General features: G+C 56.2%; 1 protein-coding gene and 1 long non-coding RNA gene across 14 annotated transcripts in view; one reads left to right on the plus strand and one right to left on the minus strand.

Annotated features, from left to right (window-relative positions):
• The window catches only part of NCOR2 (nuclear receptor corepressor 2), a 157,320-nt gene that overhangs the window by 44,346 nt on the left and 87,091 nt on the right, over positions 1-25,883 (minus strand). For 10 of the 13 annotated variants that reach the window (XM_042035103.1, XM_042035095.1, XM_042035102.1 and 7 more), the window contains 4 exons: positions 13,655-13,776; positions 12,618-12,790; positions 9,822-9,884; positions 452-594 (listed from right to left, as the gene is read on the minus strand). In XM_042035103.1, the coding sequence (XP_041891037.1) occupies positions 452-594; positions 9,822-9,884; positions 12,618-12,790; positions 13,655-13,776 (501 nt within the window). Of the gene's footprint in view, positions 1-451; positions 595-9,821; positions 9,885-12,617; positions 12,791-13,654; positions 13,777-18,081; positions 18,198-25,883 lie in introns of those variants that run through there. The other 3 variants (XM_042035096.1, XM_042035092.1, XM_042035101.1) reach the window with 2 other exon arrangements.
• Positions 2,812-11,365, plus strand: LOC121667915. Its single transcript, XR_006017188.1, has 2 exons — positions 2,812-5,112; positions 5,364-11,365. It is a non-coding gene; the product is annotated as an uncharacterized LOC121667915 (long non-coding RNA).

Here is a 25,883-nt window from a genome sequence, read left to right on the forward strand (position 1 = left end):
GCCAGGCTTTCCTCACGTTATCAAAATCCTTGATTTTCTCCGGGGCAAACCAAAGCAGTTTACTGCAGGTAACTACAGAACCCGCAAGGCACAGACCCTTGTGGCCCAGCCGGGGGTCTCTGCTCACCGGGGTGGAACAGCACAACCTCACCAGAGACAAAGTATTTGCACAGCCATCGGAACTCGCATCCTGGCCAACGCACCACAGCCCCGCTCCTCAGCTCCCGGTGTACCAGCCACGCTCCAGACACCCAGGCATCTCCCCTGCAGCAACTCTGCCTCATGCAGACCTCCCAGGGACAGACGGGTGGACAACCCTTTCCTGCGCCACTCCACAGTCCCCACAGCTTTCACCCAACATGATAAAGGCCCCCCTTGGCTGTGGGAAGCATCCAAGCATTTGCTAGGAAATATCCTCAGTGCTCAATGCAGGCCGGAACAGGGCTCTCACCATTTTCAGTTTGTGCTGCTGTAGGATCTCGTCCAGGTTCTGCCTCTTCTTGTAGTTGAAGTAGAAGTTTTTGCACTGTGACACAGTCTTGGAGCCCACCATCCTGGCAATGGCCGACCAGTTCCGCCCATGCTCAAGGAGACCTGCGGTTGGAGGAGGGAGAGAGGAGGAAGGTTTAACACCAGATGCGCTCACACAAGGGCAGCATTATCCACGCAGAACGGGAAACCTCCTCCGTGCAAGCCAAACTCCACAGGAACAATATGGTCACTAGCACCTGTCTGAATGGCTGCTAGGCCAGGGGATGACCTATGAAAGCCTGTTTTTCTTTCCAAAAGGAAAAAAGGCACTATGCTGACCGTCTCTGGAATAAAATACATCCCACAGCCACGTCTCGGCCAGCCGCTGAGCAGTCATGAGGACAAGCGGTGTTCCCTTTCCTTTGGGACGGCTGGAGCAGGTGTTGGCATGCCCAAGAGAACTTGGGACAGCTGCTCTCAGTCCCTAACACGAAGCAAAGGCTCTTCCCACTCTCCTGTGTTCCAGTGATGATTTCAAGAGGGGTGGCAAGGCACACAGCCCTGTTAGGGAAGAGAAGGGAAGCCCGAGCAGGTAAGTGGCAGCATCCCAGCAGGGAAGCCCAGGTGATGGTCCCGGGCTGGGAAGAGGCGTGCCGGGGGATTAGAGCTCATCACAGGCTCATGAGCAAAAGCAGCTTCCCAGGTCAGGCATCATGCCAAGGGCTGGCAATCCTGGCCAGATGGTGCCACCCCAATACAGGGCTCCTGTCAGCACTGGGGCAAACCCAGCAGGGTGGAGGAGGATGAGGAGGAGGAAGGAGACAGTCAGCACCTCGTGTCCTTGCCATCTCTGCTGGGGTATCTGGGCACCCCTGGTCCTGCAGATGGAGGTAGGAGTTACAACCACAGCCAAGAGGTGGGTGCAGTGGCACCCCAGGCTCCTGGAGGTGGCCTGCAAATGGACCATCCAGGCTTTCTGGGAAGTAATATCTCGCTGCCTGCCATTATTCCTGCTGTGCGGCTGGTCCTTCATGTGGTGTCTTGTGGGGCTGGAGCTGCCACCAGCCTGTGGGACACTTCCAGTCTGGCTTGCTCCTCACTGCCCATGTGGTGCCACCATCAGGCCAACAGTTCCCTAGCCCTTCGCTGCACCTTGTGAGGATACAGGATGTAGTCTGTAAGCCCAGGGGCACTTTACTGCCACAGAAAGGTAACTTCAGGATGAAAACCAGCAGGGAATGAACCTGCTGAGAACATCTTTCTCCTTTGCTGGGGGATTTTCTGCCCAGAGATCACCAGCCACAGAGCCCTGTGTGGTTGGGAGTAGGCACTGACCACTGGCTCCATATCCAAGCCCCTCCCTGGCTGCTCTGACACCATGGTGCTTGGGACCATGGTGAGTCCCACACTGGGGCTCCTGGCATGGCTGTTTGTGCCTGGGAACATGGCAGCTGTGCCCCAGCCCTGCTGCCAGCCTCCTGCCAAGCTGCTGCCATGTGTCAGCCCGGCCCTTAAAAGTGCCAGCCCAACCTCTGCTTCAGCCCAACAACAAACCCCAGGGGACAGGCTGATCTCAGCACAGCCACACGCAACTGGGCCCCGGGGAAGCATCTCCAGCCAGGATCTGTTCTGTGAGTCCGTGCAAGGGGAGGGCATGGCTGCACTGAATAGATGGCACCATGTACCCCCAGAGAGATCAAATCCCCCTCCCTGCTTCCCAGGTCCTGGAGAAAACCAGCAGCACCCAGCACAGCAGGAGTTAACATCCAGCTGGTGCCTGTATCCTGCCCGTCCCAGCACCAGGCTTATCAAATTGCATGTACGAGGCATCACATGCAGTAAGCACCAGAAAGGCCCTGGCAAGCCAAGAAACAAGTTTGAGCTTTAACTCTGCAACTCCCAGCCTCGCTCAGCCAAACCCACGACCTCCGTCACCCCGCTGGTGGGCTGGGACTTCTTAGAAAAAATAATAGATTAAAAAAAACACATCCTGCCACCAATCCTGAGGCAACGAGTGGGGCAGGAATCCTCCCCCTGCTGTTGCTGAATGCCGCAGGGGAAAACAGGACAGTCCCCAGTGTCACAACCCATCCCCTCTGACACAACCCACTGGTGCCATCCAAAGCAAACAAGCAGCTCTGTCCCTCTGCTCATCACCGCACTGGTGGCCCAGCACCAAGTGTGACAGCCGGGGCCAAGGCTGATTGTGTGCCCCGGGCAAAGCTGAAATGAAGACACTGGCAGTGGTGTGGATGTGCCTTGAGCACGGGTGCTTTGGCAGGAAAGATGCCAGGAAGCAGGACGTGGCATGGCAGGGCTGGGGGGGGCGATGGATGTCAATGTGAGCAGTTCCAAGTGTGGTGTGACCTTTACCAACCACAGGCAATGCCAGCTCCTGGCTGTCCTTCCCCCTGTCCAGGCTGGCTGTGCCCCTGCTCACTGGGACACTGCTGAAGGAGCCTGCAGCTGACTGGGCAGGTGGCCGCATCCATGCTGGGCTCGGGAGGAAGAGGAGGAGGAGGAGGAGGCTGCCTGCAGCCCCTGCCTGTGGGACCGGCAGGGAGCCCCACCACTCTTCTTCTACATGAAACCAGAGCGAAACAGCAACACCTGCTTCCCACGCTGTAGTTATCTGCACACTCGGGAGGGACCAGCCGAGACACCCCCGGACGTGCTGGTAAGCTCCCGGCTCGCCAGGCACCCCATCTCCATGAGCTCCTTCAGCAGAGCCACCCCCAGAGCCTGCTCCCCCTGCCCTGCGCTCCCCGGCACTCCAGCCCGGCACGGCAGCACCAGCCCGCCCCGGCACACGCGGCCCTTCGTTCTGCGTCGCAACTGAAACTATGACTAATAACCGAGTTATCAGATCCTCAGGAAGGCTGAGCTCCGCGGCTTGGGGCGGGGGCTCCGGACGCAGGGTCTGCCGCAGGCACGCAGCCACACACAACCTTGAGGTTAACCCCATCCTTCGGACCCCAACACCCGACTTACGTGCTCCGGCGGGCAGGGAGCACACCTGGAGTGTGCAGCGGGTGGGCTGGGAAGGACACGGCTGTCAGGGCACTTCTTCAAAGCCCCCCCGGGCACGGCAGCCCGCGGCAAAGCGCTGCGAGTGCTCCGCTCACACCCTCCCCACGCATTTCGCTTTCGCTCCCTCGCAGCAGCCGGAGACAGAGAAGAAAGCAAAGCCGGTTCCTTAAATCCTGGGGGCGAGAGGATTTCAGAGCCATGGGCGGCCGGGAGCGGCGAGCGAACGGGCACCGAGGCTGGAAACCAGGTCACAGGCGGCAGACTCCTGACCCCGATGGCAGAAGTTGGTGGGAACACATGCTCCGGCCCCAGCGCTCTTCCCTTTGGAGCGAACAGCGTTCTCCGCTCTCCTCCCGCTCGCTCGCCGGAGCGTTCCAGCCGGCTGCAGCCGCGGTTGTTAAGGTGGATGGAAGCGCCGCCAGTATTTTCTCCCCTACCTCATCTCCTTGCTCAGCAGCTCGGGGCTATGGGGAGACTGTGCAGTTTCAGGAGATGCCCGACGTTGCCAAGAAATAATAATAATTAAAAAAAAAAAAAAAAAAAAAGGAAAAAAAAAAAAAAGGCAGGAGAAAAGCGAAGGGGCGGGGGCGCGGCAGCTCCGCTCCTGCCAGCCCGGGGACGGGGAGCCGGTGCCGTCGGTATGTGGCGGAGCAGCGAGCAAGCTCTAATCTGTTCCTCTGGCTGACCCGGGGCTCGTTGCATCTGAATGTGACCTCTAGACAGAGCATTAATAACGAACGTGGCGCTGACCCAAGCTGACAAGGGGTGCGGCGCTTGGCACCCGCTCCCGCCCTCCCGCGCTCACTTTCTGTCTCCCTCGCTCTCGGCTGAATGTCAGCGGCAGGGGGAGGGATCCAGGAAAACAAAGCTTGGCTAATAGTTTTCTCCGCTCTCAAGTGAATCAAAGGCGCTTTTCTTTGGGGACGTGCGCGCCGGCGAGCCCAGAGCCGCACCGACGGGGTGCCACGGCGCCCCAGGACACCTCGGCCCTGCAGCTGCTGCCCTGGCACAGGAGGGATAGGGAGAGGTTTGGCACCGGTGTCGCCAAGGGCGGACCGGGGCCTCTGCTCCCGTACAGCAAGTGGAGGCTGGAAGGAAGAGGAGCTCGGAGAGCGGGGTACTGTGCTCAGCATCTCGGGGAACAGAGAAGAAACCCGGAGGGGCAGCGCGGCGGGCGAGGGCTGGCAGCTCGCACCCCCTCGGCTCGCTGCAGCTGGGGGTTTTCACGAGAGACATTCCAAGGCTCTCTGGCACGGCTGCCCAGCTCCACCCTGGGCTTGGTGAGGGCGGAGAGAGCCCGTAAAAGGGTCCCTTAATGGGAGCTCGTGTGGATTAACAGACCAAGGTTATAGGGGAAAAAACTAAGTGGTATCATTCCCTACGCCCGACGGTACCCGGTATGATCCTTCAGTACCTCTTGCACCCACGCACCCCCTTGGGAGTGAGCATGGAGGCAGTTCTGGCTACGGCACAGCCAAAATGTGCCGCAATCCTATTCTGGAGAAAGACCAGCCCTATGGAGTCAGCGACAGCACCCAAAGCATCCCGAAAGTGTGGTCTGCATCGCTTTCCTGCACTAACCTCGGGGTGGTTTGCAGAGGCTCAGAGAAGGTGAGTAACTTCTCCAGGGCCACGGATCAGTGGGTGGCAGAGCCAGGTGCACGCCAGGCTCTTGATGCTGTGCCAAGGGAAGCAGTGGGGATGGTGCGTGGGGGGCGAGCCCACATCCCCGCAGGCGCTGGGGTGTTGCCGGAGGGACCATGGTGCAGGCAGCCGGCTCGGTGTGCTCTCGCTACCGCGGTGGGTGATGCCCTTCCTTCCTTCCTTCCTTCCTTGGTGAGCGATGCCCTTCCTTCCTTCAGCTGATGCTGGCACCAGCCTGCCGTGCTCCCAGTGGACCTCTCTTTTGGTGACTGGACACAAGCACGCCTCTGACACATCCCATGGCTACAAAGGAGCTTGCAGCTGAACTCTCCAGCACCTTTCACACCCATCATGCCACTTCTCTGCAGGGAGGCAGTGTCACCAAACAAGGTGTGGGTACCTGACCAGCAAGGAGTTGGGAGCCCCAACCAGCTCAGCTCTAGTGCAATGTCCCCTCTCTGCTGGCCCTGGCTGGGGACCCTCAGCTCCCAGGTCTCCCCTTTGAAATGGATGGTTCCTAGATCACTGCACCCACCTGCTGCAAACCCTTAAGCCCTGTGCCCTGATGCAGACCTGCCTGGCTTTACTACTCCTACTACAGCATGCCTGTCCTATCCTTTGACACCAGGGGCAGGAAGTCCCACTCAGGATGACTGCTCCTGGAAATGTGCCATCCCTTCTGGTCCAGCATGGCAATGAGTACACGTGGAGCAGCCACTGCTGGCAGGCCCAGCTCTCTTCTTTCACCTGGTTCAGATACTATTCCCGCTCCCTTATTGTTGAAAAAATAATACTCAAAATTAAAATGTAGGCAGCAAATTATAGTAATTACCCAGCAGTTCCTCCTGACAGGCCTATTGTATTCCATTCACTGACACTCACTAAGCAAATCCTCGCAGTTTGCTCCTACACACTCGAGAAACATTCAGCCAACGGTGGCACAAAGTGCAGCTCCAGGGGCATGGTGGGCACCTGCACCACAGGCACAGTCCTGGGGATAACACCTTGGCTGAAAGGCAGCCAAGCACCAGCCTGGGACGGCAGGGAAGGGGCTGCAGTCAACCACAGCCTCACTCAGAGCAAGCGTGGCTAATTTACACCTTGGACACAGTTGTGCCCTCATGGTACCCAGTCTGCCCCATCCCAATAATTTCCACCACGTCGCTTCGTACAGACTTCATGACGAGCACCAGGCACATACAGCACTCTGGCTGTGGACACTGGGATGGTGAGGTTGGGCTCTCCTTGCTCTGAGCTCCCTTTGCACCCCGCCTGCATAGACAACATCTGAGTGGGAGACCCCAAGGCACATCCCACCCCAAGGGCACCCAGAAGGACAACGTGCAGCGACAGATGAGCTGCAAACCAGTTTCTCCAGCCCACTTTTACTACTATCAGAAGGTTTTCACAGTTGTAAATACCTCTGATGGGAGAAGGGAAGGCTCCAACACAAGCACAGAGGAGACGAAAGGAGGAAGGTATGGAGCTGCTGGCTCCCCAGCATCACCCAGCCAGCTCCTGCATTCCAAAGGTGATGTAAGGTGGCTGACTTTTATTTTAGTTTCGTGAACAGAATGGGACTGGGTAAAAAATGGTTCAGGTCAGTCCAAAACTCAGATGAATTGTTGTCAGCACTGAAAATACGCATTCGAAAGAGTGCCTTTGGTATCCAAGGGAATATTTTGTATCTACCTAGAAGGAACTATACAGGAGTCTTCATGGGTTATTTAACTCTCTGTCTTCAGTATTTTATATATTTATATATTTTTATATATATATATATATGTGTATATATATATATATTATTTATATTCGTGCCCAACCCTCCTCTGCCTCATCACGCTGACTCCATCCTGTGGCCTCTCTGTGTCCTCGGTGTGGGAAAAGGCATAAAGAGCCCCAGGCTGGCTGTGCCCTGGGGAAAAGGAGCACAGAGCCTGGGCAAGGCACGGGAGGACCTCAGCAAGAGCCTGCCACTTCCACCCGCCTCTTTTCAAAGAACAAAACCACTTGTTAGACACCACGGGAAAACCCCGAGCTGGGCGAGAACAGATACCAGACTTTAAAGACTAACAAAGGTCATGTCGAAACCTCCCGGTTCATCGAGTTCAGCTCCAGGGTTATTGCAGCTGCCCTGAAGCACTGGCATTAGTGGTGACACTTGGTGGAGGGGTTGGGGGGACAATAAACCCACCCACTGCTGAGGCTGGTGCTTGCCTGCTGCTTGCAGACCCCCTTCCAGCCCACCTTCAACTCTTGCCTGCGTGGGCTCATCCAGTAGGTCCCCCAAAGGCAGGAACTGCCTAAACATTGCCTTTTAAGGAGCAGCCCCATCCCGCTGCTGAATGCCTCTGCACCCTGCTCGGCAGCAAAGCAGTGGGTGCTGCCTGCTTCCTGGCTTGGGAAGGGAAGGGGGAACTCCTCGAGCAACTCAGGTTAAATCAAAACCTTCTGCTTCAAGGATCACAGCCATGGCGCAAGGAGATAATATCAGAAAAACACATCCCCCATCGTTATCCCAATCTCTGCACATTTTGACAGACTACTGAATCGAAGTTTATTGCATAATGAAAGTGTCATTAAGCAAGAACTTTCCTCTTGCTGGGTTTTTGTTCCCCTATTTAAGTTTAGTAACATGGTACTCCCCTTCACTGTCTCCCCTGGCAGACACAATCCTGCCTTCTCCTGACTGGAAACTCCCTGTGCAGCTCTGTGACTGTGGAGGAGAGCAGGCAGCTCTGGTGTCTCTCTGTCCCAGGGCTGTTTTCTCTCACCTCCCTGAACACAAATGACATGGAGTTTCACGCCACGCACAAGAAATCCAGGGGTGAACAGCAAGGCCAGGCTGATCTCCTGGTTGGCAAGTGCTGGGAGCAGAGGTCACCGACCGTCCCCTTCTGCCAAAGTACCTGGGGTGGTAGGGCTGACTTTCCCTGGGACTCACATCTTGCTGAACTCCCCAAACCAGGCTCTGACTGGTACCAGTAGGGAGGAGGGTGCCTTGGGTGGCCGAGTCCTTTTGGTGAGGAGAACGGTGCCTGTGTCTCTGAGCCCAGCCTGAACAGGCCACCACCCCCTCTGCCCCTGCCCAGCCATGCTGGCAGCAGCTCTGCCACCGCCTCCTCCAGCCTCTGAGGTTACCTCCGGAGTTTCACAGTTGCTGTGTCTCGGAAACCCCCACCACGCAGGTCCCTGGAAATGCCAGACACAGCCAGTTCAAAGCATTAAAGCGGCTGCTTCCTGGCAGAGGGGAATTTGGCTTTTCTGTAGAAGTCTGGTGTTGCAATCTCAGTTTCCCAGGTTGTAACGAAGGGAGAAACAATCAGCCATTGGGCTTTACACCAGCAAATCTCCCTGCCTCCTCCTGGCCCCTGGGCTGGAATAGTGCTGCATGCTCCCACGCTTCATCCCTCCTTCACACAGGCTTTGGCAGCTGGTGTTAAGACTCCTTAAGTGCACCTCCAGCATCCAGCATAAAACAAGAGGCACTTTTTAACAACCAGATGCTGATCTCCAAAATAAAGCAGTGCTCGGAAAAGATCCCTCCAATGACCCTCCCCTGCCAGCATCTGCTCACCCCATTACCTGGCCCCAGACCAGTTTGCTTGATTAAAATCTATCTATTAAGTTTTGCGACTACAGAGAGCCCCGTTCAGCAACGCACAGGATTGGCATAGGGTTGTAAAAGAGGGTTGGAACAGCTTAAAGGCGAGCAAGCCAAACACTTTGGGATATTCACAGGCAAAGTAATCCAAGTCCACAGCTCCCATCGGCACCTGGGCAGCCGGCGCTCCAGAACATGTAATCACCATCCCAGCAGCAGGTGCATTTTCCAAGCTGAGCCGAACCTGCTAACACGCCTATTTGCCTTTGCCATCCCCGAACGGCACTCATTTCCATTTTAATTTCCCATTTACAATCCTCTCCGGGCCAGGAGAGTCGGCAGCAATGCAAGCGGGATGCACGGGCTGGGGATGTGAGCTCGACAGCCCATCAACAGGACGTGACTTTGGCAAAAAATTAAAGCAGTGAAAGAGCTGGCGCAGGAGCGGCACGAGGAGGGGAAGTGGCAAGAAGGGCTGTGCTACACTCAGCACTTTTTAAAAACGGTCTCAGCAAAGGCTCTGAATCAGCTCCAGGATGTAAAGTCACCCCACGCTGCCCACAGCCCTGACTCTCGAGAGCTCCCCAACACGTGCCTGCGGAGTGCTGGGGTTCACCGTCCTCTCCCTCAATCCCAGAGCTGCGAACACAGGCAGACACTCTCTGTGTGCCTGGAACAGATCACGCTGAAACCATAAAGCTGCGAAGAGTGGGGTGAAACTACATCCCATGGTACAGGCACCAGCAGCTCCAAAACTGCAACGGACAAAGCATCTTCCCCATTTCCTACAGCCAACTTCTGCCTCATGGGACATGCGTGGCTCCAGCCACAGCCCAGACATCCCCGGTGTTGGCACAGCTCCTGGGGCTGGAGAAGCTGAACATACTCCCTGCCTTCCCCACACCCTCCCTGAGGCGCACTGGGAACAAACCAACAGCAGGATAGGCAGGATCCGGCCCCACAGCTCAGAACCCACCACCCTGCACCAATGCCAGCAGTCAGATGCTGTCCATTCCCAACTGCTGGATTAGCTCCAGCACAGGCAATAAGAGAAAGAAAACGAGTGTCTCACCTTTTTTAGCTGTCTCCATCTCCTCTTCGGTCCAGCGAGAGCTTTCATTCATTTCCAGGGAAGCTGGGAAGGAAGAAGGAAAGAGACCAGTCAGCTGTGAGCAGGACCCAGCAAGCACAGTGAGCTCAGGGGAGGTGTCCCAACACCCAAACCCTGTCCCCCATGCTCTGTGCCTGGGAGGCACGACAAAACCCCGTGCAGTGCAGGAAGTGGTTCCACAAGAAAGGCTGTCGTGAGGCCTTCCCATGCCACAGTACCCCATGCACAACATCCCCTCAGGATGCACCTCAGTGATGCAAAACCTCCAGTTTGGGCCTGGAAGTGAAGCCAAATGGCTTGAGAGTGGCAGCAGATTTCCTGCTGATCTGGTGCCACGCAGCCCGGCCCAACAACAGGTAGCTAAGATGGAGCCGGCTGTGGCTGTGTGCTTTGGAGGAGGCAGACGCAGGGTGGGACCGTCAGAGACGGAGAAACAGCGTCACCTCAGTGGTGACTTTGGCCGACTGCATCTGTCAAGGGTGTTGGCCGTGTGTGACCGCGGGCTCCCTCTGTGCCATCACTGGGCTCTTGGACAACACCTCTGAGCCACTTCCAGCAACAGCGGGGGCTCGTCTGGAGCAGTGCCCGTTGAAGGGGACATGCTACTCCAGCCAGGAGAGGCTGACAGGGGTGTCAGCATCTGATGCTGCCCCTCTCCCCCACTCCAAGCAGGTGCTGGGGACACCAAGGTCCTGCATAAAGCCTTCACTATGCACCAGTCCTGCTGGCAGCCTGGCACAGAGCAAACCCTACAATAACAAACTGGGGTGTGAGTCAGAGACAAAAAACAACTCGGTAAGGAAACAGATTTCCGGCTCAGGCTGCCAAGGGGTTATTACTCTAAACAACAGGCAAAGCATTATTTCAACAGTGATGAGAGATGTTTTGACAGTGTCCTTTCAAAATGGAAAACAGGCTGATAGGTTCAGGATAAAGAATACAGGCACGGAGAGAAGGAAGGAGCTTCCAAGAAGCTCTACAAGAAGCTGAGACCCTGTGGGAGGACAGTGGGGGTTCCAATGCCCACAGCATTGGGCAGAGGAATCTCCTTCAGAGCTGGCTGAGCACGATTGCAGGTGTCACCTCCCGGAAGACAATGCAGGTCACTGCCTCCCCCAGAACCGTGTCCCCCCTGGGACACCAGCCAAGAGGGAGGGAAATTGATACCTCACCGCTTCCCCCCCAGCAGCAGGCAGAGCTGGGGCAACAACGCTCGTTTACGTAAAAGCGAGTGTCCCCAACGCTGTGCAGGCCCTTGGCTCAGCTGGTGATGGCTGTTATTGTATGGTAAAGAAATGTCACAGAAACGGCCCGTTTGGTTTGATTAATGGCATCGACTGAGGTTGCGCAGTTATGAAACAGATGCCTACGGGGAGCTCCAGCACGCTGCAGTTAAACCACAATACGGTTTTGTGTTGTTTTTTAATGTTCAATTGGTATTTAAAATGCAGTAACTTTCTTAGCCAACCTAAATTAAAGCGCTATTGGAGAGACATAAAGTGAAATCAATTGCTCAGATATGTCACTGGAATTGATCCATTCCTTTTTCCCAATTTAACATGGTCTAAAGGCTTTCCTCTGTGTTTGCAGTTGAAGTTTATCAAGGGCTCTGAGATACCAGGATAAAAAAATCCCATCTAAGTTACTGGCATTATCTGCTGCTTCTCTGCAGCACTGCTGAACAAGTTGGAGGGAGAGAGAGAGCAGGGCTCTGTTGTGCTGGCGACTATTTATATCGCCTGTATGAAAACAGAGCGCTCGCAATCAAGGCTTCAGCCAGTTGTCAGCAGAGAACAGGGAGGCGAAACACCTCCGCGTGATTTATAGCACATGGAACAGCACAAGCAAGAAACTGCAGAGCAAGGAAACCGAGAGGAGTCACCCTGCTTTTATTTTTACCTGACTTAGGTAGCACAGCAATAATTTTCTACTTTGACAGAGTAGAAAATATAGGAAAATCAGCCAAATTCCTCGATGCACTGGCTTCTGTAAGTCAATACATGAGCCCCCTCCCTGGGGTGGCAACTACTGATGCTGCAGATGCCAGAGGCAGATGTGCCCAACGTGGGGCTGTGGATGCTGCCATGAAATCCCATCCAGCCCAAGGCCAGCATGGCAGTGTGGCACGGCTACAGCCAACTGCCACGTGTGGCCGTGGGCTGGTGTAGTGCCTGGGTGCCACGGTACAGGCAGCACCCTTTGCTGCCTCAGGCCTGGATGGAAATGGACCAGCCCAATGCCCAAGGCCAAGCAGGAGCAGATCTCACAGGCTGCAGCTGCTCAGGCCCCAGAAAAATTTGAAAACAGAGCAGGTAAGAGAACTGGCACAGACCCAGGCAAGTCTGGGAGGGCAGAGCAGGGTCCTGTGCAGAGGTCAAGCGGACTTGGAAGCCTGATCAGCTGCAAAGGGAACCAGCTCTGGGTGCAGGAGGGACACGAGCCTTGCCAAAGCACTGCTAAAACTGACGGCTTCCCTTTTTGTCTTTTGCAACACTTTCCTCTGAGACCATAAAACCCACTAACACTCAGCCAGGACAGCCCAGGCTTGCAAATACCCCCACTTATCCTGGTGAACCACGCTGAGTAATTCACAGGATAGAGAGAAACATCATTGCTACTCCCCAGAAAGAAGGATTTCACGAAGGGAACCCCTCTTCTGCGAGCGGGGAGCAGAGCAGGCTGATGCCCCATCCCAGCACAATGGACACCCCAAAGACCCAGCCCAGGGCAGCGTCCCCCCCATCCCCTGCCACCTACCCAGCTCGGCGCTCTGCTGTGGCGTGGCTGCCTCCTCGTTGTTGGCCTCGTTGGCCATGGAGCGGGTGATGCGGCCCTTGCGCCGGCCCTGGCTGTTGGCGGTTTTGCGGCCTTTGGAGGTGACCGTTTCTTTCTCATCGTTGTCTTCCCCGGATGTGTCGTCGTTCTTGTCCCTGCAAAAACAGGGAGAGAAGAAAAAAAAAATGTTGTTTGGTTGGTCCGATTTTTAGGTCAAGCAATTATTTCTCTGCACGTGTTTGGGGATGCGTTTTGTTTTTTGTTGGTTTTTTAGGGGGGCAGGTCTGCAGGGGTTTTTTGCAGACGCAGGCTCTTTTCCTGGCTGGGATTGGCGGTGGGGTGATTTGTGGTGGGGTTTTCTTTCTGCAGCTGGCTGCAGCTCCACCACCAAGTGCACGCAGAGACCTGACGGAGACAGGTTTAATACCAGACCATTCAAATTCATCCCTGCCTCCTCCTCATTTATCTTCCTGAAAGGGACCTGCTGGTAAATGTCTTTGCAGCCTAGATATAATGAAGCCAGATGTTCTTTTAAACCAAGTATTAAGCCCATTACAGATAGCGAGCGGTCTGCGTGCCAACCTTTCCCTGCCACGGCGCTGATGCTCGGCGTGAGGGAGGCAGGGCTGGCTGGAGCTCTTCATCTGGGAGCGCTCACGTTGACATCAATAACACTAAAGGTGAAGTGCCGCGCTCCGCTGCGCCCGGATTGCTCCTCCAGCTCCCAGAGGCTCTCGTAACAACAAAACAAGCTGGAGGATCACAGGAGCTTTGCAGATTGATTGGGATGATATAAAAAAACCCCATATTGAGTTGCTTTCCCAATTTGGGAGCAGCAGGGAAGAGGAATGAGGAGGAGGATCTGCTTTTCCCTTCCTGCAGAGGAGGTGAGGTGGGCAGACACAGTCCCGCACAGGGTCAGGCAGCCCTGGACTACGCTGCATCCCACTACCACATTCCACCACTGCAGCCCCAGCCCAGTGCTCTCACTGGAGCCAGGCAGGGAGGGTCGTCCTTACTTTGTCAGTTCTTCTTTGTCATTTTCTGTTTCCTGCTTGTCTTCCTCCTTCTCTCCCTCCTTCTCTTTTTCTTTCTCTTTTTCATCTTTCTCTTCTTGGCTGCTCCGGGGCATTTGCTGCTGCTGCAAAACAAAGGGCGTAAAATAAACCAAGTCCTCAGCGCTGAGGCGGACACATGGCAGCACCTGGGCCAACCCAAACAACTGCTGTGAAACAATGCTGGGGGCAAGTGGCCAAGAGGAAAGAGCTGCAGGCAGAGCACTGGTAGAGGCCACAGGGGCCAAAAGCTTTCCAGGGAGATCAGAGCTAGTTCAGGATCAGGCGTGGCAGCTGCACTCTGGCTCCTGTTCCAGGCAGTGGGACAGCCCCAGCTGCTCCCCTGGGATCAGGCAAAAAGCAAGGATCTGATGTGGGGGTTAAGGCAGAGAGGTGAGAACCACGCTCCTGCTCTGGCTTAGCCACATAGGCGGGGATTTGCAGCCAGTGGATGCATTTTGCTGGAGCATGAAGGAGACGGGGCACCAGTGACACCCCCAGGCTCGGCGATATCAATGCTTTTGATCTTTTTCCCAAGCATCTGACATAGCCCATGGGGAATGTTTGTGGCTCTGTATCACTGAGCAGGGAAGGTGCCCTCTCTGCCCACTCTTTACCACCTGGCACCCTCGGCAGAGGCCGTGAGCCCAACCATCCCAACGCTGCTGCTGCCGCTGCTCGGACCGAAGGCACCACGGTACCCCAGGGAGGGACACAGTGATTATTATAGTTCTGGATTTTGTTTCAACAGCTGCAGGAAGGAGGTTGCTGGGGAGGCCTGGTTCCCCTGACCTCCCTTCCCTCTGGCGACCAGCAAACGAGAGGCATTGCATAGAGAAGTAGAAATTAGAGACGGAAATGATTTATTAAACCATCCTGCTCCTGGCTAATGCAAAGCTGCTTGCTCCAGGAAACCCACCGGGGCTCACCCAGCCCCTGCCCAGCCTGCAGGGCTTCCACCACCCCTTGGGAAAGGGTTTGGTGATGTAATGGGGGGTAAAATTGCCTTAAAATGGATTTATCAGCAGAAGGTGGCTGGTCTGGCTGGCATGCAGCCATACATCAAGTACAGATGAAGTGTCCCCACACCCCTCAGGCCAGTAGGACTGGCCTGATCCCAGTCTGCAGAACTGGGCATCCTGCAGCAGCGGCACTGGCTGCAAGCAGAGCTCTCTGCCCCCATGGGCTGGTGCTAAAATCAGAAGTGTGGAGCTGTCAAATGGAGCAATTTAATGAGAAAACTGCTGATTCTTTCAGACCCTGGTTCAACACAAATCCTTAAAACCCAGGCACAGTACCACTGAAACCCCACAGACTTTCAGTTCCTCCTTGTACAGAGGGAGGCAGCTGTGCCACCAGGATCCTGGCACGCTTGGCCAGCCCCTGGAGCCCTCTGCACATGTGCAGAACACAACTGTAATGCATCAGCTCACGCTCCTGTTGCTCCGGGAATTGCTCCGTGGGATGCAAGGCTGGGAGGTCCCAGGGGAGAGGGAGTCAGGGAACAGCTGGGATGAGCACTTGATTGCCTACAATTTTCCAAAGTCCACAGATCACTATGGCTTGGGGAACAGGCTGCCTCATGCAGCAAGTGGCCAAGGGAAGTGTCATCCCCAGCGTACCAGGCACTGCCCTTGTCAGCCCCCAGACTGGGGGAGAAGGAGGAGGGCAGTGGACAAGCTGGAACAGAAGGTGGGGAAGCCTGCACTGGCTGCAGAGGAGCAAGGGGCATTCGTCATGTGCATTTCCCCAGTGCTGCCCTGAACTCTCTGACTCTGAGTCACTCCATGGTGAACCCTGAGCACAGGTTCAGCCCAGACAGACACCCACGAGGTGAGGGCGGTGACCTCCGAGGGCCGGGCAGGCAGCAGGACAGGCTCTACCCCAGCCCTGGCTATCACCACCCATCTGCATTCCCCTCACCAAAGGCTTTGGCAAGGGGAGCCCACATAAGGTTCACAGTGTTTCTACCACTCAATTGCAAATATTTTCTTTTGAGGGATGGGGGAAACCTTGCATCCCAGAGATCCTAGCTCTCCTTCAGCTTTAAACCCAGCCGTGACCACACGAGTACCTTCCCCAGCCTCAGGCTGGAGTGAGAGTCCAAGAAAGGCTCAGCATCATCTTAGCCTGTCTCTACACTTGTCTGAACTAGGGGGCTGCCAGCCTGAGCAGCCATTGCAGCTTTTCCCCAGAGGAACAGGCTGGAATGGCAGCGATGCCAAGGAGCTCCCTGTACCAGCCTACAAATGCAAGAGCAGGAAGGCAGGGAGAGATGAGGGTGGCCTTTGTGGCTCACACAGTAACACAGGTGCTTCCCTGCAGAGGCATCTGCCAAGCTTTGGCATGATAAGGATGGGCAAACCACACTGGGCTGGCTTCAGTGGGCTACTGCACATCCCTCTCCTCCCGAACGTTTCAAGCCCGGCCTGGTAGGACATCAAATTAAGGCTTCTCCCAGTGCAGAGGCACATCTCGATCCAAGGATGCCCTCTAGTGATTGCCCTGCTCTGGCCACGGCCGGGTGCCTGATGCCAGGAGCAAGAGCCAGGTGGGATAAGCACCCTGCACCCAGCAGGGCAGACAGGACAGCTCTCACCTGTCAGCCAGGTGAAATACATAAAACAGGCAGCATTGTCACCACCAGGCCATGGTGGGAAAACTGACCCAGCTCCATCCAAGGCTGTGCTCATGTCTTCATCTGAGAAAAGGCTCCCAGCCAAATGCTGATCTGAACCCTGGCAAGCCCACAGTGATGGCTTATCTCCTGTATTAGAGCTTGGCTGCATAGCAGGGCACCTGCCAAACACCCCAGGAAACGCCTCTGCTCATGAATGCTCCCTTACATCACACCCAGGGGTACATGCTGGGCTGGAAGCTGGGGGCTGGCACCGAGCACCCAGCCCTGGGTGGGGAGCGGGCACCCCGGGGTCCTGAATGAAGCCATTTCCGAGTTCAGCTACAAATGGCACGTACAGAGGAGACCATCCCCCAGTGACTGACCACGGCAGCTGCCCCAGCCCATCCACGCTACGTGCTCTACCCCAAACCTCAGACTGACATTGGGACCGGACCACACCGTGGCACAGTGGTGGGAAGGCACTGCCGGGAACCCGCGAGCCGGCCGGTCCCCCCTCCCGGCGTGCTGCCCCCGCGGTGTGTGGGGAGGCTATTCTTAGTGCTGGACATGGACCAGCTCTGGATGATTCAAGGGACGGGACGCCATCCCAAAGCGTGACGGGCCAGGAAATGCTTCCCCAATTACCAGCTGATGTTTCCCTCTGATTCACGCCGCCCCGGCTAGAGGTGGACTGGCAGGTGGGTCAGCCCTTAGCAGCAGACACGCCAAAGGCCGGCACCAAAACTGCTCAGCTCCCGGCAAGCTTAAAGTTCTCTCCACCTACATCCCTGCCATCCGGGGAATGAGGCACTCCACCTCCCAGAGGTAAAGCAGGTACGTGCTCCCCACCTTGCACAAGAGGACGAAGGGATGTGCCCGAGGCCAGGGAAGATGCCTGTGGCAGAGGGCAGGGCTGTCCCTCCCTCCCAGGTCAGACGCTCTACCCCCGGACCGCCCTTCCTCCTCCTCAGCATCGCTGCTGCTTGTTTTTGCTGCCGACACATTCTGTTTATTTAAAAAGGCCCCAGGACAAAATCGGACGCGGGGATGCGTGAGCGAGAGACCGACCCTGCCCCGAGTCCAGGGGGACAGGCGGCCTCCTCCGCTCCCTGCGCTCCGGCCCGAGCTGCTCCGTAATTACAAACACCTGCTCACCTCTGCCCCGAGCTCCCGCCGGCCCCGGAGCAGCTGGAGCGGCGCAGAGCGCTGCCAGCTCTCCCGGGAACGCCGCGTTCCCGGGGCCGGGGCCCGCCGCAGGCACACATGCTGCCGCAGCGCCCGGCCCCCGGCCCGAGCGGCACGGCTCGCCCTGCCCGGCCAGCTCCTCTGGGCACGTCACGAGCAGGTCGGCCACAATAAAGCTTCGTCTCCAAGCGCACTTTCGGGGGACACCGGCTTCCAGGTAGGAGCCGGACACGGAGACGCTGACCCTGGCTGAGAACGGACCAACTCGCTGCCCGTCCTGACAGCGGGACTCGCCGGGAGAAAGCCGTGGCGAGGAAGAGGTGCAGCTCCTCCCACTCTGTTTACTTCCTCTGCCGAGGCACTGCCTGCTTCTGGAAGCAGGACGGGAGGGCAGGAGGAGGTGGGGGAAGTAGCTCCCCATCTTTGCCCTCCCCAGCCCTGCCGGAGACGCCTGAGCCTGTGGCAGAGAGACGGTGAAACCAGCCAGGAGCGCCTTGGCGGCCGGCAGCGCGTCGCTCGCCTCCGAAGCGCCCCGCTCGCACGCTCCCCGGGAGCTGCGGCCCCCCGTCTCCCCCGGATCACTCACCTCCCCGCTCCCCGGCTCCCGCGAGCGGCCGGTCCCCGACAGCCCCATCGCCAGCTCCCGGCCCCTGCTCACCGCCCGGCCATCCGGGCGCGCTGTGCCTTACGTTCTCCGGCTCTGAAGGCTTCCTGACGATTTGCATAGTTAAGCCGTAAACTAACCACAACATTCCTCTTATGATTTTGCAATCTGCTGGAATAACGTGGTCGCTCTAAGTCGAGCGATGAATCATCATCTATAAACCACGGCTCTCGTCACCGGGGCTCTCAGTGCTGGCTGCAGCCTGCGTGATTAATCCGCCAGGATGCCAAGCTTAACCTACAGTGCAGGGCTACTCATTTTCCAAACTTGCAAGCCTCCGGAAAACGACTGCTGCTGCCTTCCCTATCCCCTTTGTGGTGAGATGTCCCAGGCTGTGGCAGGGGACCAGGAACCGGGGACCTCCCTTGCTGCCCACAGGACATCCCAGCGTTAACCACTGGACCGTGCACCTTGCAACTGAGGCACCCACACCCTCCCCCGGCTGCCCCTCACTCCTTGTGCCACAGCACCCTCAAAACACGCACCAAAACACCACTTTTGCCAGCAGGGATGAGCTCATCCCTGGCAGTCCAGTTCCTGCATCAGAACTACCAGCTCTTGACACCCCACCTACACCACTTGCTGCTGGATATGCTAGTGGGGAACCAGATCATGGCAGTGGCACTGTGAGAGAGCCTGTCCCCGAGCCCAAGTGCCACTGAGGCTGGCATCTCCTCTCTCCCACGCCAGGTTTCAAGGCCAGATTGGCTGCACAGGGGATGCCATTTGGCTGCCAGCAGATGCATCACCTCCCCTGCCATCATTACAGTGCCCTGGGCTCTTACAGGAGATGGAACCACCGGATCCTGTTTGTTCCTTAAAGGAGAGAGCAAGCCTTGCACACCCTGGTGCAGAGGGAGCTGTGCATGCCAGGCTGAGCTGCAAGGCACATGGTTTTGGTGCCACTCAAGCTCATTCCCAGCTACTGCAGGCAGCGAGCTCCGGGTTTTTGTTTAAAGGCGGCTCTGCACCCTCGCCACAGTCTCACTGCGGCAGCGCAGGGACATGTGCCAACCCTCTCCCCAGCATGTCACACCAGAGTCTGTCTTGACAAGGACTTTGGAGGGAGCTGCATCCCACCAGTGTGAGCCCCATACCCTCTGGCAGCTGGGAGCACCCACTCGGCTGTGCTGCCTCTCCCACGTGCAGGGCACCAGGTCTTCACTTCTCCAGCGTGTGACTTCAGATCAATGGCATTTATGATGTTCTCCCGGGCACTCAGCTGCGGAGCAGGCTCAGGCCGAGGTCACTGCACGCAATCAGGGAGTTGCAAATTAAAACCAGCTCGAGATAAGCTGAAGACAAAAGGCCAACGCTACGCCGGCCAGGAACGCTTGGGGTTTGCTTTGCTGCTTCTCCAGGAGGACCCAGCGCAGCTACCATGGCCACGGGCACACACGGGTGCCTGCTGGCATCACCCTGAACATCCCACAGGGTCCGGACCTGGCACCACGGGGCAGGATGCTCTGTGCAGCACAGCCAGCGGGACCTCTGGCAGGTCACACCAGTGAGAGCCAGGGCAGACACTCGGCCACAGAGCGCCTGCAGCACCAGCCTCCCTGTCAGCCACCACGCTGCCCAGGCACCCAAAATGCCCATGGAATTTCCTTCCTTGCCAATGCCACCATTGGCATTGGGAGAAGCACCCACCTTTGAGGTTTGATATTGCACAGCCACTGCAAACACTGCTCCCCACATGTCCCTACTACCTCCTGAGGCAGGCTGGATAGGGAGCACGGCTTAGGAATACATGCGTGTGTCATGTAACCAGCTCCCAGGGCCTGGAGCCCCTGCTCCCAAGGCCTGGAACGCCTCAGGCCCCGCTGCCACCCACTGCCACACAGCCTGGCTTCTCACGACCGCACGCGGCACCCTCCACTCATGGGAGAAACCACAAAGCAAAACAAGCCGCTGCCAAAACAACAAGGGGAGGAAGAGGAATGTCTGCCGGCAACTTGGCTTTGATTGCTTGTGTCCCAGGGCTGGGTTTGATGCTGTTGGCTGTGGAAGCAAGTCAAAAAAAATCAAAGGGCCAGGCTCAGATTTCGTAAGAATGATAGAGAGCATGGGGATCACTCAGTCCAGCTCAAACTGTGACAGCTCTGAGTGGGGCTGCTCCTCTACCAGCAAACAGCCAACTCTGCAACACGATCATCACACGGCAGGGATGGAGAACACCGAGGCTGTGCCCAGTGTCCCGGGAGACATGGACAGGCCCTGAGCACATTCACCAGCGCAGCTCTAGGGCACCACAGGCCACAAAACACGGCCAGTGCCAGCACCAAAGCGCTGGCAGCTGCAGCCAGGCTGCCCTGCCATGCCGTGGGAAAGCCCCGTGCCATCTCCCAGGCTGCTAGTCCTGGGGGCATGCAGCATGCCAGGGGTGAGGAGAGGGGCTGGACCCCGCATCACTTGCCAGACCACAGGACAGGCATGCCCGGGTGCACTCACCCGAGCGTGGGCTCATCTTGGGCAGCACTGGGAGCCTGCTGGGCACAGGAACCGTTCAGGCAGGGCCCTGTGCGGCTCAGCCCAGCACAGCTGGCACTGCTGCCTTCCCACCACTCGCTCTGTGATATCAGGAAGGCACTGAAGTGATTTTTACAGGACCCTGCTCACCAGATCCCTCCTTGAACCACTGAGGGCTTTTCCATAAGAGGAAATGTTTCTTTTCTGGGTTGCTGCTGAGTTTTTTAAAAAGTGATTTGATTGCTTGTGAAGGGAAAAATGACCCGAAGGGAAGAGAGCGTAACATTTGGAAGCAGTGGAGATGAGCCCCCGTTCTGTCCCAGGCAGGGAACACGTGTTTTCTCTTCCCTGTGGTTTGCTCTACCCCGCTCCCCCCTGCTCGCAGCCCCCTGGCCACACGCCGGCCCCTCTTCCAAGCCCTGCCAACAGAGGAAGGTGCCAGGTCAGCAGTTTGTGGGATGCAGAGCAGCATCCACACACGCCACGAACAACCAGGGGCAAAGCAAGCCCTGTATCCTTGTGGAAGCAGATTTCTGGGATTTTCAGCTGTGCCTGCTTCAGAAAGGAATTCAGCAATGACATTACCTATTTCCCATCCATTCCTAGTCAAACCTGGATCACAACAACAGATAAAACAACTCATCCCAAAGTCCAACTGCAATGAAGATGCTGCAGGTCCCTTGCTGGGATCAGCAATGGATCCTCGCCTGGATCCCAAACCGTGCCCGAGGAGTACTCACGTGGGCAGGGGCGTGGTGCAGCACTCTCTGCGAGGACACATCGACCTGCCGCTGGAGAAACACGGGTCCCAACCTGGGGGCCAACTGGAATAGGGGCTCACCTCACTGAAGTGACTGTTTTGTTACTGCTACCTGCAGATGTGATCAAGCAGCACAAAAGAGCCCGGCTGTGAGGGCCAAAGGGTCCATCAGGGAGGGCTCCATCAGCAGCCTGTGCCGGGGCTACCCCTGAGGAAAGCGGCTGCGTGTCCCTGCCCGCTGGTGCCTGTCCCTGCTCTGAGCCCACAAGTCTCCCTGCTGTCCCTGCACTGTCACCAGCCCACTTGGGGACCTGGGGACCAAGCAGCCATCCTCCTGTGGCAATGCGTCCTCTGATTCTTCTCCCAAATATGGCTATGTCATTCTCATTAATTCACCCCCAAAACGGCAGCTGGGATTTCAGGAATGCAAGTTTCCATTGTGTTTGCCCGACTGTGCTGCCTGGAGGGGCGGCAGGGCTGTGGGAAAGCTGCTGCACCCTTGTGATGGGGGACCAGGCACAATGGACCTTATGGGGCACACCTGGGGGATCAAGGCGAGTCCAGACTGAAAGAACAGGTGCCAGGGGAGGGTTACAGAATCTATCTCAACGCGAACATCACTGCCTCACACCTCACCCACCTTCTGCACAGGCATCCTAACATAAACCTCACTGGTGACTGCAGGTTTAAAGGGTGACAGCCTGCACCGAGTGCCCAAGGGACAAACACTCTGTGAGATGTTTCTTCCTGTGAGGCTGCACTTGAGCAGGACCAGGACCACAGGGTCTGACCAAGTTCAGCTTCTCATTGGTCCTGCAGCCTCAGCCTGACTTCCCTGGCCATCAGCAGCTCTGTCACACTGCAGGTTTCTCCAAAAAAATGAGCCAAATTCAAGCCCTTTCATATTCCAGCAGTGACATTCCCCTGGCAGGAGATGAACCCATGCCCCAGTACTGACATCCCTGGCATCATTCCCAACCAGGCAAACTACTGCATCACAGACCGGCCCGGCTCATCCGCAGATAATTTCGGTGCTGTTTTAGGTACAACACTCCAGTCAGCACAGCTTTAGATGCCTGCAGAATAATTTCTTGGTATTTGTGGCACAAAGTTTACTGGCCACATCCAGGGCTGTGTCTGTATGATGTGCTGCATGATTAAACCAGGATTTTTTGACAAGTATTTCCCTGCATCTGGAAGAGAAGTTGTCAAACCCTTTATCACTAACGAGGAGCTGCTCCCCGGACTGATGAAGATCAAATGGTTCCCAGAAACAAGTATCATTCCTCTCATTAGCTGCTGTGGTTACTGGAGTGGGGGCACTTGCACAATTTGCAGAGTTAGAGCAGTTTGCTGAGCTCTGGATCTGATCCCTGGGGAGGGAGGAGAGGCACTGGCATGGCAAGGCTGGAGCATGGCAGGAGATCTGCTCCTGCACTGGGGACAGGGTGCAGGGAGCCCTGGAGTCGTGGGCAGGCACTGCTTGGAATCCCAAACCCTGCCAGACCCTGCTAGTGTGACAGGGCTGCTGGTGGCCAGGGAAACCTGCTTGGCCAGGTTCTTCTTAATGCTCCAGGACCCATATGATATCAAACCTGGCCAGATCCTGCTGGGATGGTGCTTCTGCCAAAAAAGTAAGCGGGCTGTTTATAAAAATCTGGGTTGGGACTGTTTATCCACGTTGGTGAGGGGAATGGTTTGTGCTTGAGGAGGGCGGGACAGACGGCAGGACAGATAATTCGATTTGGGTTTTGGCAGGGGACGGGGAAGAGGGTGGGCCTGGGAAAGGCTGTCGGGCCTGCCGGGGGACCGTGCTGGCTGCCCGGACAGGTCACACCGTGGTCCCCGCCCTGCCGGCACGGCTCTGGCACCGCTCTTGGCGCAGGAAGGGGGCTCCGGGCAGCTCCAGTCCCCCAGGAGCGAGTCCTCGAAAGTGTCGGCGCTAACACACGGCCCTTCGGCCAGGGAATACGTGAGCACTGTCTGACAGCTCTGCGTCCCTCCACCATGACTTCATCCCCTCTGAGTCATCCCTGAGGCGGGCAGGTGGCTCCTCCAGCTACCCATCGTCCTGTGGCTGACAGACTGACCCATCGTCCCCCTGCCGACAGACTGACCATTGATGGCTTTGCCTGGTGGGATGGTCCCCCACCTGCCCATCCCAGCAGTGCGTGGGAGACAATGGCTTTTCCCCCCCAAGGAATTCACCGGCAGGAAGCGTATCTGGGATGCTGCGGCTGCTCCACTACCACGAGGGCAATGTTACTCCAAAATCAATGCAAATTTACTCTGGAATAAAAACCTCACGCTCCAAACGGAATAATTATGTTGAAGTAGAGTCACTTTCCTTGCAGCCCGGTTTCAGGCCAACACCTGTGTTCCCACAGCCTGGAAAAACAGCTTCCCAAAGAATGAAGCACACGGTGCTTCATTTTTGGTGTCCCTGCTACAGAATGCAGGAGGTTCAGAGAGAGACACTGAAATATCCTGAAGAGCCACTGCCACAGACCCAGAGCTGTATGGACACATCCACACAAGGGCTTGTCATTACAACATCATGCAAATTTATGCTTATTACTGTACGCTGACTATTGGATCAGATTGTTCTACCATGGCACAAATTCTCTTTTTTTCAATGAGAAATGACAACAAGGAAGCTATTTCTCTTCCCATCAATCCCCCCCCCTCGCAGTGTTCTATTGCCTTCTCATACACAAACACAGAGGATTATTTAAGAAATATCTTAATCTCAGGAGCCTCAATATTATGCATTGTGACCCACTGGATGTGCGTACCTTCCACTGAGCAGTGCCATGGAAGGCAGCGTGCCGGGAGCATCCTGCCTCGGAGTGGGCAGCTGCTCCATTTTCTGACAAACTGGAAGTGGAGTCATGTGAAGCCCCTGCTCTTGGCAGGAGATTTTTAGCAGTAAGTAGCAGCTTTATGAGGAATATCCTCTGCCAGGGGACCATCAGCCAGGGACCAGTGGGATTCTTATTTTTTAATGGACTTTTAATAAGTAGGCCACAAAGATAGTCTTGACAGAGAGTAGCTTTTTTCTACGTGTAATTATCTCCCCTTCGCTCTCAAGATCCCTGCAGCCTCCAAGAGCAAATAAGACCACCAACCACTCAGTGAGAAAAGGAGCAAGAAACCAGCATAGGGCCACTTGAAATGCTCTTTGTATCAGATCTCATCCGCTCTCCTCTCATCTGATACAAAAAACCAACCTCTCCTCCCCTCCTCTAAATTAATTAAAGCTCAGCTTTTGGTGTTTAACTGCTCCAACCCTTACCAGCAGGAAAACATATGCTTGGAGCATGGGCAATGCTGGGAACACGATGCCATGCCTCTCAGTGCTGCAGGAAGGCTGTCTACGATTCTGTCTCCTCCCTGCACATTGCCCATTCCTGTGTGTCCCACTGTGTCTCCTGTCCTTCATCCTCTCACCAAGTCTTGTTCCTGATACTCGGCAGGTAATGGCAGAGCTGCCAGTGCCACATCAGCCCAGTGCTGCTGCTCCTCAGTCACAGTCCCCACTCCTCACCAGGCCCCATGGGAAACAGAACGAGGGTTCCAAACAATCCAGGATCCCTTGGGAACAAGCAGGGAACAAGCAAGGTGCTGGCTGAGCCTTTGGGACAGGTTACTCCCAAATGAGCACTCCTGCAGCACAGGCAGAATTTGAGCCGCTTCTGAAAAGACTCACTGAGCAAAATGCCACCAGGAGCATCCCTCCATCCCAGCCCTCCAGGTCTGCCAGTATCTGACCTCTCCCACGATGGTCTGTGCAGTCACACACTGACCCAGTCTGGTCTGGGGAAGCGGATCCCATCAGCACCACACCCAGGGGAGACCCTGGCTCTGTGAAGAGGTGCAAGGGAGACGCTTCACTGCTCCCACCAGCTTCTGGCAAGATTTTTAACAACTTATTCGTCCCTTTATTACCTTAAAATGCCACCCTAAAACGAGTCTCTCCCCAGCAGAGCCTTCCTCTGCAGCACAGACCCAGCCCCTCAGCAGCAGTGTGCCCTTCCCAAGCCTGCACGCAGGCTCTTCCAGCACTCCCCTCGTGCAGTCTCGCAGGAAATGGATGCAAATACCAGAGGTATCACAGCACAAAGTCTGAGTTTCAAAACCCCCCCAAGATCTCTGTGGGAGAGCTGCTCCAGGCTGAACACAGCAGCTGCTGTTCTGCACCTCTCTCCTACTGTGAATCATGCAGCCAGCCCTTGGCTCTTAAAGCTTGTCTGAACATCCCACCTTCCACCTGAGCATCCAACAGTAATGGGAAATATTCACTGTGTTGCTTCCTCCCAGACTCAGGGGGACTCCTCTTTCAAAAGCAATGATGTTCTGGCTGAGGTCTGCTTCAGGGGAGGTGCAGATCATTCTCTTTGGTGCGATTCCTACTTGCAAAACAGTCCCTCAGTTGATGAAGCAAGTCCCTGCTTCTAAAGGCTGGCACTGAACAAGGCTCCAAAGGGCAGCAGAC

The sequence above is a fragment of the Corvus kubaryi genome, unplaced genomic scaffold (assembly GCF_017639235.1).
Source record: "Corvus kubaryi isolate FWS band 111438036 unplaced genomic scaffold, C.kubaryi_AGA036_p1.0 37382, whole genome shotgun sequence".
NCBI classification, from domain to species: domain Eukaryota; kingdom Metazoa; phylum Chordata; class Aves; order Passeriformes; family Corvidae; genus Corvus; species Corvus kubaryi.